Source organism: Strigops habroptila, chromosome 13, assembly GCF_004027225.2.
Source record: "Strigops habroptila isolate Jane chromosome 13, bStrHab1.2.pri, whole genome shotgun sequence".
Classification (NCBI taxonomy): Eukaryota; Metazoa; Chordata; class Aves; order Psittaciformes; family Psittacidae; genus Strigops; species Strigops habroptila.
The window spans coordinates 16,072,393-16,090,815 of NC_044289.2; the positions used below are offsets into that span (position 1 = coordinate 16,072,393).

Below are 18,423 nucleotides of genomic sequence, written 5' to 3' on the forward strand. Positions count from 1 at the left end.
TTTTGAGCCCAGGCAGGTGGCTCCTCAAGGACAGGTGAGCAGAGACACCGGTGCTGGGGAGAGTCAGCAAATTCTCCTCGGGGGTCTGTCCCAGGTGATGGCCCATTGCCTTGTTAAGTACTTGATTGCTGAGCTCTCAGTGGAGATGTGGGATCAGTGGCCAGGGAGCCTCGTGGTTTCCCCTCCAGGACACCTCATTTATCCAGGCAAAGCAACAGACAATGGAAGGTAGAACCATGGTGGTTTTGTGAGTGCTGCCATCCTCGGAGCTTCCCTTGAACAAGTGGAGGGGACGGGTCCTGAGCAGGAGTACCCCAGGACCCAGCTGGGCCTGTACAAGGGGCTGCGGTGATGGGGGCAGCCGGGGGCACAGCTGGGAACATTGAGGGGCACGGGCAGGACTGGGGGGACGGGCCCAGCACTCCCAGGAGCTGGACGTTGTCCAGGGCCCTGGTTATTCCCGGCTCACTCAGACTCTGCCAAACCCCGACAGTGTGAACTAACGGGCTCCTCGCTAACGCGGCTCTGGGCAGCTCCAGCCCCAGTGGCTGCTCTGGGGTGGGCCAGCGCTGAGCTCGCCAGGGTGTGGACGTGAATTACAGGGCAGTCCATGGAGCTCAGGGCAACCCCTTCATTTCCTTGTTCATCGGCACAGACATCCTGACCCGCACCCGGGGGCTGAGGGCAGCACATGAGTGACCCGTCACTGGTGAGGGGCCAGAGCCCCCCGACACTCCTGGGTGCAGGCGTGTCCGGGTTGGTGTGTGGGGTCCCCAGGTCAGTGTGTGGGGTCCCGGGGTCACTGCCATTCTCCTGCCAGGCAGCGCTGGGAGGGGGTTTGTCCTGCTCGGGCTGGGGGGTCTCTGATCGCCGCTGCCCCTTGGGGCTGCTGGAAACACCCCTGTGGGGGCTGCAGCCGGGGGGATTTGGCACGGGCTGGGATAGGGATGGGCCAAGGGCTTGGCTGCGTCCAGCCTGGATCTGGGAAGTGCTGCAGCCGCCAAGTGCCCCCAGCCCCGGCTCCTGGGGTGCAGGGGTGGGGTGAGGGGCCTGGGCACACACTGGCGGGGCCGAGCGTTTCTCTGTACCCCAGGACCCGCCGTGCTGAGGTGCCGCTGGGTGCCAGGACACGTGTGTGGAGCCTTCGCCATGGGCGCTTCATGCCTGGGGCTGAGCAGGAGCTACCGTTCCCACGCCAGGGAAGGGCAGGGGCTCTGCCAGCGCTGGGGGTGCCTCAGGACCCCACTCTGCGGCCGCACTGTCTCCAGGGCTGGGGGCTGCAGGATCCCCGCTGCCGCCATCCCCCAGGCAGGGAAGGAGCATCCTCAGGGCTACCAGGGAGCAAAGGGGCAGCGGGGCTGTACTGACCCCCTGCACCGACCCCCTGCAGCCCGTTAGGGGCCCGGGGGACACCCCTGCCCCGGCTGTGCCCCGCGGCGTGTGTGAGCCTGACCCAGGCTCCACACAGCACTGGCCCCGGCCGAGCATCCTCCTCCCGCTCCGCGTTGCCAGGCCAACGCCGCGTTGGATGCCGGCAGCCCCTGCGCCAGGGCCTCCGCAGCGTGGCGGGCAGCAGCCCCACACCTCTCCATGGGGTGCCCACTGCCGCTGGTCCCCCACCTGCTTTCGCAACGGGCAGCGACCCACGGCTGCGTCCCCCCCCGGAGCCCCGGCACACACCGCAGGTACAGGGGGATCTGGGGAGGTGAAGGGCAGGGGGGTCCCTGCAGTCAGCAGAGCCCGTGTCCAAGCCCTGGGAACCTGCACACATGGGGAGGGATGAGCATCCGGGCACTGGGCCCCCACCCTGCAGCCGGTGCTGGTGTCTCCCTCCCAGCTGGACACCGAGGCCGGGATGGGGCCGAGCCCCAGCGCTAGCGGCAGCAGCTGGTGGCTGGATCCAGGCTGTGCCGGCCCTGGGAGGGGGCTGCTGCCGGTGCCGGTGCTGTGCTGCCCCGGGGCCGAGCAGGACCCTGCCCGTGGAGCACAGGCGGGAACTGGCCCCAGAGCTCACAGCGGGTCCCCTCTGCCCCCAGCCCAGCCAGCCCCCGGCCCGCCCCCCGGGAGCATGGCGCAGCGGGACGGCGAGCCCAGCCCTCGGACGACGGCACTGGCAGCCTCTGAGCTGGAGTGCAAAATCTGCTACAGCCACTACGACGCCCGCGCCCGCAGGCCCAAGGTACTCGGCTGCGGCCACCGCCTCTGCGCCAGGTGCCTGCGTAAGATGGTGCCCCCGGGGGACGCGTCCCCCCACCAGCTCCGCTGCCCCTTCTGCCGCCAGCACAGCCCGGTGCCCGGTGGGGACGTGCAGCGGCTGCAGGACGACGGCGAGGCGCTGGCGCTGCTGACGGGCTGTGAGCGGGACAAGCAGCGGGGCCCCCCCCGCTCCCCTGAGGTCCTGCTCTGCCCCAGCGTGCTGGAGCCCGCGCCCAGCCCCGAGTGCCTGGTGGTCACCATCCTGGAGGTGCCGGAGGACGTGTCGCCGCCTGAGGGGCTTGGCAGGCTGGAGGTGGTGAGGCTGTACCGCCCGGCCAGCCTGGGCGCGCTACCCTGCCGCGGCCCCGGCCACAAGTGCCGCTCCTGGGGGTGGCGAGCTGTCCCCCGCTTCATCCTGGGCGTCCTCTGCCTGCTCTACTTCAGCTCCCTGCCCTTTGGCATCTACCTCCTGCTCATCGAGCATCACAGCCTGGGCATCGTCCTCGTTAGCCTCGTGCCCTGCACCCTCCTCCTCTGCATCGTCTACAGCCTCTGCCAATGTCTGTGCCGTGAGGTCTTTGGGTTCCCCCACTCCTGACCTTGTCTGCCGAGCCCTGTGCCGCGCCAAGGAGGCTTTGGGCACCTTGGAGCGTTGTCCCCTGGGAAACATGTTCCTGCCCCACAGCTGACCCACAGCCTGGAGGTCTGCTTGGACCATGGGGAGATGCTCAGCACCTGCTGCCACCCCTTGCAGAGCAGCATGCGCTTTGCCAAGGGGGAGCCTGCGCCGGCACGGCTGCAGGAGCTCGGTGCAGCCTACAGCATTCAGACCAGACCCTCGACCCTCATCATCCTCCTCCACAGCAAAGAGTGGGACCTGGGCTGACCGCGAAGCAGCTGCCAGGAGAGGAATCCCAACTGCCGAGCAGAGCCCGTTTCCCAGCTCTCGGGCACATTAAACTCCGCGGTGCAGCTCTGCCCTGTCTCTGCCTTCCTGGGGCCCCCGGTCCCTTCTCCTCTCCCTGCCCGGTTCCCCTGGCCCCATTTGCCCCCCAGGGCTGCGCAGAGACGCCTGCCACAACCCGGCCCCGGACCAGGGGATCCCGGTGGGTCTGAGCCTGGTTCCGGCAGCTGATGTGCCAGTCAGTGCCCCTCCTGTGTGATGTCTCCCACATCCCCATCAATGCTTGTCTGTATCTCCCTGTACTGTGGCAGCAGCAACGGCCACCTCAGCCGTGTGCCCCACACACGAGTCCACCCCATACGTGACCCTGGGCAAGGGGAAGCCCGAGGGGCTAGTGGCCGGATCGGCCCAGCTCCCTGGGGGATGTAGCAGTGGAGAGGCCCTCATCCCGCCAGCATCCCCATCATCATCCCCACCAGCAGCTCTGAATCCTTACTGGCACCCCCAAATCCAAACCACCATCCCCCCCTGTATCCCCACCAGCATCCCCACCACAGACAGGCAGCACCAGGACACCCAAGACAGTGACATTTATTAGCTCTCCCTGTCCCACCTCCTGCTCTGCTCGGCCGGGCAGCTGCCGGGTGCTGTGACCCTGTGTCCTGCCCTGCTCAGCCCCAGGGCCATCCCCTCCCCACAGCCACAGTCCCGGCCACCATGGGGCTCCTGGGGACGGGTCCCAGCTCTATGCCTGCTCCAGCACCCTTGGAGGGCACCGGCTCTCGCTGGGTGCCAGCATCGCCGCGACGCTCCAGATCTTGGGTTTTGGGGTCTCATTGCCCTGCCTAGAGCCCGGCCCCCCCTCGGGGCTGCCCCCACACCCATCCTGCGCGGGGCTGGGCGCGGTGCGAGGGGGTGCTCCAGGGCCCCCCTCGCTCTCACTGTCGTCACCATCTGAGGCGCCGCGCAGGGCCCAGCTCGCCTTGTTCTCCTTCTTGAGGCGCCGGCGGGCGTTGGCGAACCACGTGGATACCTGGGTGAGGCTCATCCTGCTGACCACGGCCAGCATCACCTTCTCGCCCTTGCTGGGGTAGGGGTTCCTGGGGTGCTGCGCCAGCCACGCTTTCAGCGCCCCGGTGCTCTCCCGTGCCGCCGCTGCCTTCGCCCGCCCCGGCTCTGCCGGCAGCCCCAGCTGCACCTCAATGGCTGGATGGACCTAGGGGGGGCAGAGGGTGTCAGGGCAGGACAGGGCTAGGGAATGGGCTCCATGCCAGGCTCTGCACACCCCAAAGTGCCGGGGGGGGTGTGCAGGGACACAGGACAGCAGGTCCCCAGCCCCGACCATCCTGCACGGCCCCATCCCAGTGCTGGGAGGGTTCCCACTTCCCGGCCCCCCCCCTCGAGTAACACTTACCAGGGGTGCCAGGAAGGTCAGGGGGGGTGGCAGCAGGCTGTAGCCGGCCAGCACAGGGCAGGGGCAGGGCAGTAGGGCTTGGGGGGGTCCCCGCAGGGCCCCCCACGGACTCCCGCAGCCCCCCAGCTCTTGGCGTGGGCTCCCCTCACCCCGAGGTGCTGCCATGGTGCTGGGAGAGGAGCCGGGGAGCTGCTCTGGGGTGTTTTATAGCTGACAGGGTCCACGGTGACTGACAGCTGATTAGGGGGTATTAGCACCCATGGGAGCGGCCACAGGGATCTGGGGCAGCCGATACCCCCCCCCCAGCTACTGTCGGGCAGGGACTAGCAGGGGCCAGCCTCTCCTCACCCTCACCAGCCAGGGTGTGTCCAGGGGCCCTCCAACCCTGCATGGCCCCAGCGCAGCACCCAGGGATGGGGTGCATGGGGCCCATGTGAGCCCCACGGACACCCATGGCCATGGGAACACAAATGGGACATGGCACACTGTGGCTCTACTGCAGGGCTGAGGGCTGTAAGTGCCCGTCCTTGCCCCCAGCTCTGACCTGGTCCTGGGCAGGGGCCGGCAGAGCCCCCCCCACTGTGGCAGGATGAGAACTTGTGCATGGCACGAGGTGATGCCCTGGAGCCCACATCTCCTCTGTCCTGGTTGGGTCCTCACCCAGCCCCAGTGCTGCCAGGCCAGCTGACCAGGGGCAAAGGGGCACTGTAGCCCCAGGGACATTGGGGACCCTTTGCCTGGGGGAAACACTCTCAGCCTCCCAGGCTCTGCAGTGTTCCCATCTGCTGGAGGGGGGGCAGCAGGCAGGGCAGCAGTGGGCAGGCGGGGTGCAGGCAGGGCACAGGCAGGGCAGATGTGGACAGCTGTGCAAGGGGCCCTGGGAGCCCACAACCCCCTGAGCTGCTGGCTCCTGCCGCTGCGGCCCCCCTGCTAAGACCAGGATTATCCCACAGGTTGTATCCGTCATTAAATACCGATAATAACGCTCTCAGGATATTAAATATGTAACAAACCCGCTTAGCGCTGGCCAGGATGGGAAGGGGAAGGTCACCGGTGCTGATGAGCCCTGCCAGGGCCCCCCACAGGCCCCTGCTGACAGCACAAGGTCCCAGTGCCGAGGTACCAGCGCTGAGGGGCCCCAAGCCCCTGCTGTTGCCATGGCCAGAGCCCCCAGCAGACCCGGAGCTCCATCCCATCCCCACCTCGGCTGGTCCCGCGCTCTTGGCAGCTGCAGCCATGGAAGCCACTGGGCAGCCAGGAGAGGACCAGTCCTGGCCCCAGCCCAGGCCCCAGTCCCACAGCAGCTCCGTAACCTTGTCCCCATGGGACTCCTCCAGCCCTGATCAGCACCAGCGGCCGAGGATCCGATTTATTAGATAATGGGGCTGTAATCTAGGGAAGCGCCTGCAGAATGCTGCAGCAGACCTTAACCCTGCTCGGCCCAGCTGGAGAGGGAAGCTCAGGCAGCCAGGCACAGGGGGCAGACACAGCTGCCTCACACTGAAGTTGGGTGGTTCTGGACCTTTTTCCCCTCTGCAGATAATCAGTTTAATGCAAAAGCACCGAAGTAAAACTCTGAGATCAGCTGTTATAATCACATGTAAACACTTCCAGACAATCCGCTCAGGGAGGGGCGGCCGCTGTACTTTGGGACAGAGTTACACGGGATTTAGGCTGTTTACCACTCGATTAATTTCTTGACTCCAGCCCCAAGCCCACCGCTGCAGCAGATGCCTGGCTCTCTTCCCACCAGTCAAGGTCACTCAGGCAGAGGCAGCCGGCAGCCAAGTGCAGCCCCATGTGCTCGGGCTCCCCAGGGACACGCAGCAGAGGCATGAGGAAGCCCCCAGCCCCTCAGGCAGGCGCAGGCACAGGTTTCAATCCCTTTTTATTCATAAGCATAGTCAAAGCTTGAGAACGTCAGAATTGAACCCCCCACAACCACCTACAACCCAACTCCAGAGTCCATCTCTCTTCAGAAGAAAAATAGAGCATCTTCCCCCACTGCCTCATCCTACTCTGGGTTCTTCCAGTCCAAAGCCCCACTGCTGCCTGCCTGCAGGCTGGAGAAGCCAAGGGAGGGCTGACTGCCCCACACACAGGGAGCACATGGCTGAGGCTGCACACTCCTGCAGGGTACCACAGACTGTGCTTGGCCCCACAGCTTTCCCCCCAAACCCTCGTGGGCCGGGCAGAGGCTGAGCTGAATCTGGCCCATGCAGACATGATTCAGGAAAAGGGATTTCAGAGCATCCAGCGCACCAGGCGAAGAGCCGGTGCAGATGAGCGCTGGCCCTGCGCCGCTCGGCTGCGGAGCGGGCGCTGCTGGAGGAGCCGCCCGCGCCGGGGCGACGCGCAGGACCCTCGCAGTGCACAGCAGAGCTCAGGCACGGCCGTCGTGGCCCCGAAGCAATAAGGCAACTGCTGAGGAGGCTCCTGCCGGCATGGGGGTCCCTGGCGCAGGGTCCCGGCCCGGTGCTAGTCCGTCAGCGTGATGACGTCGTAGTGGATCCCCTCCTGCAGCTGCTGCATCTGCTCGGCTGCCGCCTCAGCCGTGAACACCCCCTGCGCCTGGGCCATGGCCGCGTCAGCCACTGCTGCACAGGACAGCGGGTCAGAGAGCCTGCCCGGGTCCCTCCACGGGCAGGGGCAGGTGTGTGACGCGAGCACAAGGCCACCGCCGTCACACCCAGCTCTGGTTAACCAGAAACGCGCATTAGGGTGTCTCCACCCCGTGGAAGCTGCTGCACCTCCCAGCGGCTCAGCTCCAGGGGAAAGGAGCTGGTGCTGCTCCACTACTGAGCCAGCAAAGATCAGACACCACGGCTGGCCACCGCCCAGAACTACAGGGACTCAGGCAGCGAAGCGCCCATGGAGCCTCATCTCCCCAGCCCTCTGGCCAAGGGCTGCTGCATGGCCGCCCTGTCAGCTACAGCAGAGGAGCAGCGTCTGCAGCAGGGCTGGTCTGGGCCCACGTCATGGCAGCGGCTGCCAACGGGCATCACAAATTGCCTGGCAGGAGCAGCACCCATGACCTGGAGGGAGATGGAGCTGCCAGAGCTCGGCCCTGGGCCCTACCTGAGACTGCTGAGTGTGCCGCTGCTTCCAGCTGTGCCTGTGTGACCAGCTGCTGCTCAGGCGAGACTGGCATGTACTGGATCTGCGGGGACGAGAGGACAGGAAGGTCCTGCACCGAGTCACCAACCCATGTGCACCTTCTCTTTGCCACCCCTCCCTCTCCAGCCCACCAGCAACAGCCAACAGGCCCCTCACCTGCGGCTCCTGCAGGAACTGGCTGCCCTGCTCGTATTGGATGTGGGTGATCTGACCATCCTGTACCTGGGGACAAGAGCCGCAGTGAGGCTGTGGCAGGACTATCAGGTGTCCCTGCCCTCAAGAGAGCTGTGGCTTGAGCAGAGTGAGCCACATGGAGCAAGAGGAGGCCCAGCCCCACACGGGCACCCTCAGGAGCCCCATCCACTACACAAAGGGAGCAGACAGCCTGAACCTTACCTGGATGTGATGTCCCCCTGGGACAACAACATACTCGTGGGGAAGCAAATGCTGTACACTGTCCTGGGCAATGATGTACTGAACCTGCAAACACAGGGATTCAGACTCCAAAAATGTCACCGCTGCCGAACACCCCTCCCTAGCAGGGCTGGTTCTTGTCCGTCTCCCGTCCCCGCCTCACCTCTTCCCACTCCAACTGCACAGAACCTTCCGGTTCCCGGGACACGCCCCCCTCACCTGGTTGTCAGAGGTCACCAAGTGCTGCACTGTCTGTCCATCAGCAGTTGTGATCTCCTGGATGTACGCAGCCTCCTCCTGCGGGTCAGTGAGAGCCGGCACTGTTAGCGGGTCCCTGAGCAGGGCACCCCCCGAGCCCATGGGGAGCAGTCGCACGGGGAGGAATGAGGAGACGTGGCTCACCTGGCTAGCGACACTCTGCCCCTGCGTGACGATGATGTGCTCCTGCCCCAGAGCCTGCTGCAGCCGCTCCGGAGCCAGCACCGCCTGGCCGGACTGCAGAGCAGCTGCAAAGCACAGAGAGCTGCTGTGGGCACTGCCGGGGCTGCGGGCACTGCCGGGGCTGCTGCGGGCACTGCCGGGGCTGCGGGCACTGCTGGCCCCGCTGCTCCTGAGCGGCCCCTGCTGAGGGCGTGCCCCAGTGAGGAGTCGGGACACTTTGAGATCTGCTCACAAGTCAGAAGCTAAACCAAACTCTCCCAACAGGAAGGGAACTAGAGCTCACTGTGGGCAGAACCACCTCCATATCAGACCATGAACTGTGCTTCCCATTTCAGCTGTGACCTGCTTGCAGCACCGCTGCTCCCACAACGCACTGAGCAACTGAGGGATGTGCCTGGAGGAAACCTCAGACCCTGGTTCTGCACAGAACCACCCAGTCAGCTCTCACGGGAGAGCTCCCTGTGCCCAGCCCCTTCCCTGCACCGCTGGCACTCAACCATCAGCAGGGGTCCCCTGGCCCTGACCCCCGGGCTGAGTGAATCCCCACACCCTGCCCACAGCACACATCTTACTCTGCAGGGTGGCCAGTGTGTCCTCTTCGCTTTTCAGTATGATGGTCTGTGGGGCAGCAGCTGCAGGTGCCCCTGGCCTTTTCCCCTCCGAGCTGTGCAAACGCTGCATGTGGAACTTGAGGTGCCCGTTACGGTTGAACCTGCAGGAGGAAGAGAGTGAGGTGGAGCTTGCCACAAGCATCACAGGAGGTCTGTGACCCTGCAGAGACCCAGGCCACAGCCACCACATCCTACGACATGGCCTGTTCCAGCTTCCAGAATGATCAGTGCTCAAGTACTGCATCTCCCCACGCAGAAGTTCCTTGAGATGAGGCTGGGCCCACCTGCAGCAGGAACCGTTCTCAAGGACAGGGTCCCCTCTAGCAGGGGGCTGCTCCCGGCAGCAGGTTTGGGGCAGCCACTCTGCCAATATCCTATCTCCTCTCGAGCCCTGCGGAGCTCATCTCTCAAAGCAGCAACAGCCTTGCAGGCTTCACCCACCTCTGCCCACAGACCGGGCAGGCAAAGGGCTTCTCGTTGGTGTGTGTCAGCATGTGCCTGCGCAGGTCCTTCTTGTTCTTGGAGGCGAAGCTGCAGTGGCTGCACTTGTGTGGCCGAAGGCTGGCGTGCTGGACCATGTGGCTCTGGGGGCAGGAGCACAAGCGCAGGGTCAGAAAGCCCTGTGTCTCCAAAGCTCCTGTTTCCAGGACTGCTCTGTGCCAGGGAACCTACCCGAACCTCTGGCCACAGGGCTGCAGTGAATGGACAGTCGGGACACTTGAAGGTGCTGGGCCCAACGTGGGCTCTCTTGTGACTCTCCATTTCTGCTCTCCCTGTGAACATGGCTGTGCAAATTTTGCATGAAAACTTTTTGGCTGTGGAAATCTTGCACGAGAGCTTCTTGGCTGTGGAAACCTTGCACGAGAGCTTCTTGGCTGTGCCTTGGAGCGCAGGCCACTTGACCTTTGGGGATGAGCTTTCCTGCCCCTCAGAGGCTGGGGATAAAGCCGAGTCCTTCTGGAGCTGACTGGTGACACACTGCACGAGTGGCCACTTGACGTCGGCCTCCTGGCGCTCCGCAGGCGAGGGGAAGGCGGCGTCCCCAAGGGGCTGCGAAAGAGAGAAACACCCGCTCACAGCTGCACCAGCGCAGCCCGTGCCGGGGCAGGCGCAGCTCCTCACCTCTGCGTGCTGGAACTGGCTCCCTGCAGCGCTGGGCGACACAAGACAGGGATTGCTACGGCCCTTCAGATCCTCCTCTGCCATCACAGCCTCGCTCACAACCACCGCCTCAGAGGTCTCCACGGGGCCCTCCTCCTCACTGCGCAGAGGATGGGGTCAGGCAGCGTTCCCTCGTCCTCCTCACCACTAAAGCCTCCTCATTTGAGGCCAGAAGTGCCTCCATCTCCCCGCAGCTGACCTGTACAGCGTGCCAGGAGCCTGAATCTCCTCACTGATGGGTGTGATGATGCTGTACTCTGTCGTCCCACCAAAGGGGATAGTGATCTGCTGCAGCTCTGAGCCATCCAGGGTTGCCTCCTCATAAGCCTCCTGCACCAATGTCTCCCCAGGCTCCACCATGTGCAGTGTCAACAACTTCTGCTGCTGCTGCTCCTTAGAGTCTGCCTCTTCCCCCTCCTCCTGTGCCTGGGGCTCACAGGAGACCGGCGCCTCTCCAGAATCATCCTGCTTCACCACAGCCACCTGGGGGGGGGCAGCAGCTCAGGATCTGCGAGACACCCCTGAGTAGAGCAGGGCTGGGAGGCCTCCCCCTGTCACCCCGTGAGCCCTCCTCACCTGCAGCGAGCCCGTGGCCAGCTCTCGCTGAGTGCTCATGTTCAGCAGGAGATCCAGGGCAGTCTGCGTGGCCAGCTCTGCAGATCCAGCCACGTCTGGGGGGGGTCACAAGGGGAGGGTCAGGCACGTGCTCATCCACCTTCCCCATCCCCATCCCAGGTGCTCACTCGCCTTGTTCGTAGATGATGGTGGCCCCTCCCAGGGAATCCTGCGAGAGGATGGGGGGCTCTGCTCCCGCGAGGGCCTGGACCGTGCGGTAGGTGGCAGGCCCAACAGGTTCCTGTGCGAGAGGGTGAGCTGAGAGCACAGCCGGGGCCCTGAGCACCAGGAGCTGGGCCACGGGCAACAGCACTCACTGGCGGGCTGGCCTCTGGCTCAGCCGGGGCCTGGACCTGGCTGTGCTGCTGCTTCAGCTCCTCGATCTGCTGCAGGGTGAAGAAGGGGCGGCGGCGGCACGGCGGCTCCTCGGGGTGCATCTTTGCCCACTCCTCGAAGGACTCGGCGTGGCGGCAGTGCACGTGGAGCCGCAGGTTCTTCTTGTGCTTGGTGGTGAAGTGGCAGAACTCACAAGCAAACGGCTTCCCTCCTGCAGGAGAAGGGAGTCAAGCAGGGGGTCCCCGAAGGATGGCAGACAGGCTCTGACCACCTCCTGGAGAGCAGGGGAGGTCAGGGCAGGGGCAGGCAGGCAGCTCCTCTCACCTGTGTGCTTGACAGCCATGTGCGACACCAGGAAGTCCTCCCGGAAGGTGGAGTACTTGCAGAAGCTGCACTTGTAGGGCTTGTCGTTCATGTGTGACAGCTGGTGGTTCAGCAGGACCTTCTTGTCCTCGCAGACATAGTCACAGAACTCACACTTGAACCTGCCAGGACAAAGCCACCTGTCACACGAGCAGCAGGGACCTTCTGTCCTCCCTGCTGAGGGGAGCCGGGGCACAGCCGGGCTCTGTGAGGCTCTGCCGGCTCCTACCTGCGGTTGGCAATGGCCTGGATGTGTGTCAGAAGGTGCATCTTGAAGGTGTAGCGCTTCTTGAAGGACTTCCCGCACTGCAGCGAAACAAAGCGCAGCAGTGTCCACCTCCCGTCCAGCCTCACTCACTGCTGCCACCCCCAGGCTGCGTGTCCCCCCTCACCTTGTCACACATGTGTGGCTTCTCCGTGCTGTGTGTCTTCATGTGCTGGGTGAGCCTCTTCTGCATGGGGTAGATGCGGTTGCACACGGGGCATGGGAAGGAGTTCAGCTTTGGGGGCTGGAGGGGGAGCAAGAGGATGAGCTCACTGGGAGGGGCTCACCAGTCTCCTCGCCCTCCCCCCACTGCAGGACCCAGGCTGCCTTTCCTCAGGTGATCCAGAAACACTGCCTCCAACGAGGCACCAAGAATTTGTGGAAGACCCAGGCATGTCTCTTCCCATTTAACAGTGCTGAGAGACAAGCCAACGAGGAACTCAGACTCACCGGATCAGCTCTTTTTTTCCTGAAAAAGAAAGAAGAAACCCCCCTTTTGTGTGAGCCACATCCCAAGTCCAAGCTCCCTTGTACCCAGACACCAAAACTCCCCATTTTGGAAAGGGCCAGAGCTCAGGGAAACAGGGGGGGATGGCTGCCCTCCCGGGGCAGGAGGAATAGCATTAGTGCCGCTCAGCCAGGCTGCAGGACGGCCTGTAGGACTGCATGTCCCTTACCTGTCCCGGCTGTGCACCGTGGAGTGCCGGATGACATCCTTCTTGTACACGCTGGTGTAATTGCACTCCTCGCACTTGTAGGGCTTGCTGCCCGCATGGTTGAACATGTGCTCCTGCGAGAAGCAGAGGGGGGGCTGTGAGACCTGGGGCTACCACCCCCCTCGTGGGCACGGGAGCGGGACAGACGGCACTCACCTTGAGGGAGGACCAGCGGCGGGAGCGGTAGCTGCACTGCAGACACTTGAAGAGCTGCGGGTTGTTGGCCTCGTGCGAGTTGACGTGGAAACGCAGATCATCGTGTGTGAGGAAGCGTGAGCCGCAGATCCGGCACAGGTAGGGCCTCATCAGGGGCTTGGGCGACTTGTAGTAGTACCTGTGGAACAGGGCTGGGCTCAGGGCTGCCGGAGCAAGCGGGGGCTGGACCGGCCCTGGGCAGAGGCCAGAGGGCCCAGCGCTGCCTCGGTTCACCCCCCTCACCTGCGCCCCATGTACTTGCGGTATTTTTTGCCCAGGAAGCGGCGGGAGGGCCGCCCGCGCCGCCTGGGGAGCACGTCTGCCTCCTCGGGGCTCATGTTGGAGGAAGGGTCCTTGTTCTCTGAGTCAGACTGGCTGATGCTGGGCTCCGCCAGGCTCTCGCTGGTCCCGTTCTCCAGGCCAGAGGAACTAGCTGCTTCCGAGTTCTGCAGCTCGCGGCTCGGCGTGCTCTGGGACGTCACCAAGGGCTCTGTGTCCCCTCCTGCTCAAGAGAGCACAGCACAGCTCCAGCACATGCCTCCCTGCACCAGCCCACCACGGGGCTGCTGCCTCCTGCCCGCCTCACCTTCGGGCACGTCCTGAGGCACGTCCTCCAGGCGAGGACACTTGCGGGGTCTCCCCGGGCGGCGCCGCGGCCTCTCCTCGCTGGATGTGGGGACGCTGCGGCTGAACTTGGGCTGCCGCCCATGAGGCTCGTCCTCGGCTGGGTTGTAGTCACTGTCCTCTGGGGGTAAGTGGTCCAAAACGTCAGACAGACACTGGGAAAAGGCTAAGCCACCTAAGATGTGGGGAGGACAAGTCCTACCTTCAGGGTCATCGATAGCACCAGCATCCATGATATCATCATCATCTTCCTCTTCTGGGACCTCCTCCTCCGTAGTCTTTGGCACAGATTCCCCCTTTTGTGGATGTCCTTTCTTCAAAGCCACAGCTGAACCTGCTGCCACAGAGAAGAGAACAAAACCTCCTCACCAGCCTGCACAGTGAAACAGGTCCTTACACTCCTCCCTGAGAGCGGAGCCCGTTTCCCCCAGCCCCCAGCACGCACCTGGCTGGAAGTGCCGCTCTTTCATGTGGTTAATCAGCGTTTTCTTGGAGATGCTCTTGTACTGACACATCTTGCACTTGAACTGCTGCACCACCACCACCTCCATCATCTCTTCCAGGGTCTCCATGTCCGGCTGGTCCAGCTCCTCCTCACCATCCACCTCTTGGGCCTGACCTGGCTGTGCTGGCAGCTCCAGCACTTCCAGCTGCTCAGAAGGGTCTGAAGGGCCGGGCTGGTCAAGGCATGTGGAGGTCGGTCCATCAGCAACAGCTTCTATCGCCAAGCTATTAGCCAGTGCAGAAGTGGCCATCTGAGACACTATGGGGGCACCTGAAATGCCAAAACCAGCTCAGCCAAGGAGCGGCCCCTCACCTGTATCCAAGGCTGCTCCCATGCCTGGGGCAAGGGCTGAACACCAGCTCAGTGACCAGCTCCCAACAGCCACCACATCCCCGGGGACTCTGGCACAGGCACTGGAATACCCGCCCCAGGCCCTGCTCTTGCGCAACAGACTCAGAGGCGGTGACAGCCCCCACCGCACGCCCCAGGGCACAGCCTTACCATCATCAGGGCCGTGCAGGATGAGGTACTGGGTAGTCTCTGCCCCACCATCCTCTGCACTGGTCACGGCAATGCAGCCTGGGAGGAAGAGGAGAGCAGGGTGGTAACTGCCAGACACAGGGGCTGTAGAGTCCCTGGGGCCCTCCCAGGTTTGGACACAAGCAGGAAGTGGGGAGGAAGGTCTGGTCTATCAGTCACAGCAGCCACAAGCTCCTCATCAAACCCTCCAGCTACTGCAGCAGGGCAAGAGAACCCCCCACTGACCGAGGTGCATGATGACACATGGATGTACTTCCCCCTCCCCAGGCCTGGCACAGCAGCAGCTCCCTTCCCAGCACCCCAGGGTGAGAGCAGGCCGGGCTGCCGTGTGTGAGCAGCTCCCACTCACTCTGGATGATGTCAGGCCCGATCGTGGACTCGATGATTTTGTCAATGGCAGAACCCAGGTCCGAGGAGGTGGACGCAGTGGAGTCCGACACGACAGTGGTTCCGTCAGTGATGACACTGGAATGTACCAGGACTTGTGGGGACTCTGACACCATGATGGACTGGCTCACAGTGGAGACACTGGAGACCAAGGTGGACTGGGCGACAGAGGATGAATCTGGCAGGTAAATCCGGGGAATGGCATCTGTGCTGGAGCTGCTCTCTGACACCTCTTCCTGGTGGAAAAGAAGAGGCGAGAAGGGCTCAGGTCAGAGGCCTCTGCCCGGCCAGGCCCCCGGGGAGCCACTGTATGCAAACAACACCAGTGCAGAGCTACCAGGAAAGGCATCAGCACACTTCCCATGGCGTTGCCACGGACCCTGGACCTCTGGGGCTGCTCTTGCTACCAAAGAGGTTTCTCTTCCTCAAATCAGCAGACACCCCACCAACAGTGAGACAACACCTGCCGAGGCTGCTGAGCTACAGAGCTGCCTCCCGCAGCTCAGCCTGCCAGAAACGTCTAGAGAAACACAGTGGAGCCAGAACCGCAGCTGCCCTCCCCTCCCGAGCCGAGTGCCGCCCTCCCCGGCTCCTACCAAGGAGACCCCGCTGCTGTCGGAGCTCTGGCCCACGCCGGTGTCGTCCGCTCGGGAGAGGGGTCCGGGGGCCGAGGCAGCGTCGCTGCTGTCCGCTGACACGGCCTCCGAGGTCCCGACGCCCAGCCCGCTCTCGGAGGGCTCCTCCCGCGCCGCCTGCGGGGCCGCGTCGCTGCTGCTCTGCACCGCATTCTCCTCCATGCCCCCCCTGCCAGGGCCGCCTATGCTCCACCTGAGGGGGAGGCCGCCGCCGTCAGCGCCGCCGTCAGCGCCGCCGTCGCGGCTGGCGCCGGAGCCCGCGCGGGTCCGGGCCGGCGGGGCCGCTCCTCGCCCGCGGCGAGGGCCGGGACGGCCCCTCGGGGGGAGCCGCGGAGCGGCCCCATGCCCGGCGCGCCCGGTCCCGTCATGCCCCGCGGCGCCGCCCGGCCCCCGGCCGCCATCTTGCCGCGGGGTCCCCCCCGCCGCCTCCGCGCGCGCGCACACGGCGGGGCAGCCCCGGAGCGCCGGGGCGGGGGAGCACCGGCCGCGCGGGGCGGGGGGTGGGCGGAGGGCCCCGCGGCTGCCGCCCGCCCGCCCGCCCGCGGCCCGCGCGCTCACCCTGCCCGCCGCGGCCCCGCCGCGCCTCCGCCGGAGCCGGCATCACGACGGCCGCCATGCCCCCCCCGCCCTCGCGCCGCGCAGCGGTACGGCCACGCGGGCCCCCGCGCCGGGACTACTTACCCCGCCCCGGGCCCCGGACCCCGTCGCGCCCGAGGCGCTCGCCGGCGCCGGGGCGCGCTCCTCGCTCCGGCCATGTCCGACACCGAGCGGTGGGCCCGCGGGCTGGGGGAGGCCTCGGCGCCCAGCCCGGGGGGGGGTGGGGTGTGTCGCTACTTTCTCCGCGAAGGGATCACGAACGAGGTGCTGCGGCTGTGCGTCATGGCGTCACGAAGCGGCGCCCGGGCCCTGAGCGTCGCTGTCGCGCCCGTCACGTGACGAGAAGGCGGAAGTGGCAGCGGCGGGCCGGGGCCATGTGCAGGGCCGGGGCCAGCTCCTGGTGGCGCCTCCGGTGCCTTTTTGAGCCGCACAAGCCGGGGGCTCCCAGCGCACCGCAGGGGGTTTGGCTTCGCCGTCGCCTCCGGAGGCTCCGGCGTCCCCGCAGGGATGCGCTCGGGAGCCTGCTGGTGTCCTAGCTCCCGGTGCGGCGGCATGCTGTCCCCGCCAGAGGACCTCAGCTGTGGACGTAGAGCCCCGGCTCGGCTCTGCCACCCCCTGCTCTGCGCTGGTGTCTTTAGCACACCCCTGGCTCGGGTGGCTCCTGCTCTCACCGGTGTGTTCTCGTGCCGCGCTGCTGTGCTGAGAGCGTCTCCATCCCAGGTTTTCCTGGGAGATAGGCAGCCGTGCGCTCATCTCTTTCAGCTCCTTTAACCTGCCAGAGGGGAGACTGAGACAAGCTCTAGGAAGAAGCTCTTCCCTGTGAGGGTGCTGAGGTGCTGGCACAGGGTGCCCAGAGAAGCTGTGGCTGCCCTATCCCTGGCAGTGTTCAAGGCCAGGTTGGACGCAGGGGCTTGCAGCAACCTGCTCTAGTGGAAGGTGTCCCTGCCCGTGGCAGGGGTTGGAGCTGGATGAGCTTTAAGGTCCCTTCAACCCAAACCAGTCTGGGATTTGATGGTTCTGAGGCTGGGGCACGTTTGTGCTGAACCGGGCTGCTCAGCCCCTGAGGAAGGGATGCTGTTGCTGGGGGCGGGAGTACATCCTGCACTGCAGCTCCATCCAGCACTGGCTGGAGCAGGCGATTGCATTATCTCGCTGGCCAGGACAGCCGGTACCGGGCCGGTGCTGATGCGGTGCCAGCTGCAGCAGGACAGACAGTGTCTCATCTGGCACAGCCTGTGAGCACCGAGCTCGCCTGCCAGGAAGCCAAGCGGGATGGGCTGGATCAGCGCTTGCTGTTATTTGGCTGCGGTGCTTCCGGTGCGGGGCAAGGGGGGCCATGGCTGGACTCAGCCCAGGGCTCCTGTGCGGGGCTTTGCAGGTCCCTGGTGTCAGTCTGTCACCATCCGCTCCGGGTGAGGCTCCCCGGAGGTGCCATGTGCTGGTAGAGGCAGCAGAGGAGCTGCTGCTGAGCCACTGGCATCTTTTGGCTCTTTTTCAAGCTAATTAAATATGTCCTGGACAGGTTTATGCCCTCATCCATCACAGGGAGACGACGCTCCTGCTGCGGCAGCGCTGTGGGTGCTGAGTCCCTGCGTGCAGCTGCTGCTGCATCATGCCAGTGGCCGAGAGAGACCGAGGGGTTGGGGTTCGCTTCCTTCCCCCATTACCCCTTTTAAAGCCAACCTGTGCAGCTCTGTGGTTGCTGTGGGGAAGTGGAGCCGGGGAGGGCGCAGGGGGCTCCTGTGGCCAATGTCCCCTCTCCAGTGTCGCCTCTCGTCCCGTGGCTCACACCGGAGGAGCCTGGCGCTGCCTGGGACCGACCATGGGGCTGGCTCTGTCTGCACTCAGGCTGTCCCTGTGCTCCCTGCTGGGGAAACTCTCTGCTTCTGTCAGTGCAGCGTGTGGGTCGAGGAACCCCTGGCAAAAGTTACCTCCCGGGCAGGGGAAAGGGGATGAGTTTGTGTTGGACTGGCACGTTTCCTCTCCTTTTGTCTTCAGCCAGCTGCTGTGAGACCGTGAAAGACCTTCCCAATGGACGATGGTTCCAGGGCAAAGCAGCCTGACCTCTGTGAGCCACAGGGGCTCATGTGGACCCTCCTGTTGCTGGCTCGACTGATGGAAAATGGCTTAAAGCTTCTGTTACCCTGCAGATGCCCTGTGTCCTTTGTCTCAGAGGGTTGTACCCGCGGAGCTTTGCTGGGATGGGTAACCTGCTATTTTTAAAAATGCTGCGTGCCCGAGCAGGGTGAGGGGATTTCCAGGAGCACAGCTCCCTGCTCGGGAAGCACAGCTCCCATAACGCTCCTCCATTGCGCTTCCGTGCCTGAAATCACTCTGAGGCCAAAGAAAACACAAAGAAATCTCAGCAAGAGGCTTAAGAGAACTCA

At 64.6% G+C, this 18,423-nt stretch overlaps 3 protein-coding genes and 1 long non-coding RNA gene across 12 annotated transcripts; 2 read left to right on the top strand and 2 right to left on the bottom strand.

Moving 5' to 3' along the window:
* The first annotated feature begins 1,508 nt into the window (after nt 1-1,508).
* On the top strand, nt 1,509-3,168 carry LOC115615012 (E3 ubiquitin-protein ligase RNF182-like). The gene is made up of 2 exons (XM_030502604.1): nt 1,509-1,685; nt 2,037-3,168. The coding sequence occupies exons 1-2, from the start codon at nt 1,529-1,531 to the stop codon at nt 2,792-2,794; spliced, it is 915 nt and encodes a 304-aa protein (XP_030358464.1). The 5' UTR covers nt 1,509-1,528; the 3' UTR covers nt 2,795-3,168.
* Nucleotides 3,169-3,722: 554 nt separating this feature from the next.
* Nucleotides 3,723-4,679, bottom strand: LOC115615400 (iroquois-class homeodomain protein irx-2-like). Its single transcript, XM_030503486.1, has 2 exons — nt 4,515-4,679; nt 3,723-4,316 (listed from the first exon to the last, which is right to left on the bottom strand). Exons 1-2 carry the CDS (start codon nt 4,677-4,679, stop codon nt 3,846-3,848), a joined length of 636 nt encoding a protein of 211 aa, XP_030359346.1. The 3' UTR covers nt 3,723-3,845.
* A 1,705-nt stretch (nt 4,680-6,384) lies between these two features.
* On the bottom strand, nt 6,385-15,642 carry ZNF335 (zinc finger protein 335). 9 transcript variants are annotated; one of them, XM_030502613.1, is made up of 27 exons: nt 15,401-15,642; nt 14,767-15,040; nt 14,379-14,456; nt 13,818-14,147; nt 13,575-13,706; nt 13,335-13,493; nt 12,992-13,250; nt 12,710-12,887; nt 12,515-12,627; nt 12,288-12,306; nt 11,965-12,081; nt 11,802-11,878; nt 11,534-11,694; nt 11,191-11,420; nt 11,006-11,114; nt 10,835-10,929; nt 10,458-10,741; nt 10,220-10,358; nt 9,770-10,147; nt 9,539-9,681; nt 9,059-9,198; nt 8,448-8,551; nt 8,265-8,342; nt 8,028-8,111; nt 7,788-7,853; nt 7,593-7,674; nt 6,385-7,111 (listed from the first exon to the last, which is right to left on the bottom strand). In XM_030502613.1, the coding sequence occupies exons 1-27, from the start codon at nt 15,599-15,601 to the stop codon at nt 6,993-6,995; spliced, it is 4,149 nt and encodes a 1,382-aa protein (XP_030358473.1). In that variant the 5' UTR covers nt 15,602-15,642; the 3' UTR covers nt 6,385-6,992. The 9 variants fall into 9 exon arrangements, with proteins under 9 accessions (XP_030358473.1, XP_030358472.1, XP_030358465.1 ...); XM_030502612.1 differs by having other exon boundaries at nt 13,007-13,250; nt 13,575-13,709; XM_030502605.1 differs by having other exon boundaries at nt 7,593-7,701; nt 13,575-13,709.
* A 657-nt stretch (nt 15,643-16,299) lies between these two features.
* Nucleotides 16,300-18,185, top strand: LOC115615015. Its single transcript, XR_003993922.1, has 2 exons — nt 16,300-16,709; nt 18,035-18,185. It is a non-coding gene; the product is annotated as an uncharacterized LOC115615015 (long non-coding RNA).
* The last annotated feature ends 238 nt before the right edge of the window (nt 18,186-18,423 follow it).

Excerpts from the sequence above, each read along its gene's own strand:
- ZNF335 (XM_030502605.1), bottom strand. The coding sequence starts at position 15,601 with ATGGAGGAGAATGCGGTGCAGAGCAGCAGCGACGCGGCCCCGCAGGCG. Across the intron at positions 10,742-10,834 it reads TGGCCACGGGCTCGCTGCAG|GTGGCTGTGGTGAAGCAGGA; the intron begins GTGAGGAGGGCT and ends GCCCCCCCCCAG. Across the intron at positions 8,112-8,264 it reads TGGTGACCTCTGACAACCAG|GTTCAGTACATCATTGCCCA; the intron begins GTGAGGGGGGCG and ends CTGTGTTTGCAG.
- LOC115615400 (XM_030503486.1), bottom strand. The coding sequence starts at position 4,679 with ATGGCAGCACCTCGGGGTGAGGGGAGCCCACGCCAAGAGCTGGGGGGC. Across the intron at positions 4,317-4,514 it reads TGACCTTCCTGGCACCCCTG|GTCCATCCAGCCATTGAGGT; the intron begins GTAAGTGTTACT and ends TGCCCCCCCTAG.
- LOC115615012 (XM_030502604.1), top strand. The coding sequence starts at position 1,529 with ATGCCGGCAGCCCCTGCGCCAGGGCCTCCGCAGCGTGGCGGGCAGCAG. Across the intron at positions 1,686-2,036 it reads AGCCCCGGCACACACCGCAG|CCCAGCCAGCCCCCGGCCCG; the intron begins GTACAGGGGGAT and ends CTCTGCCCCCAG.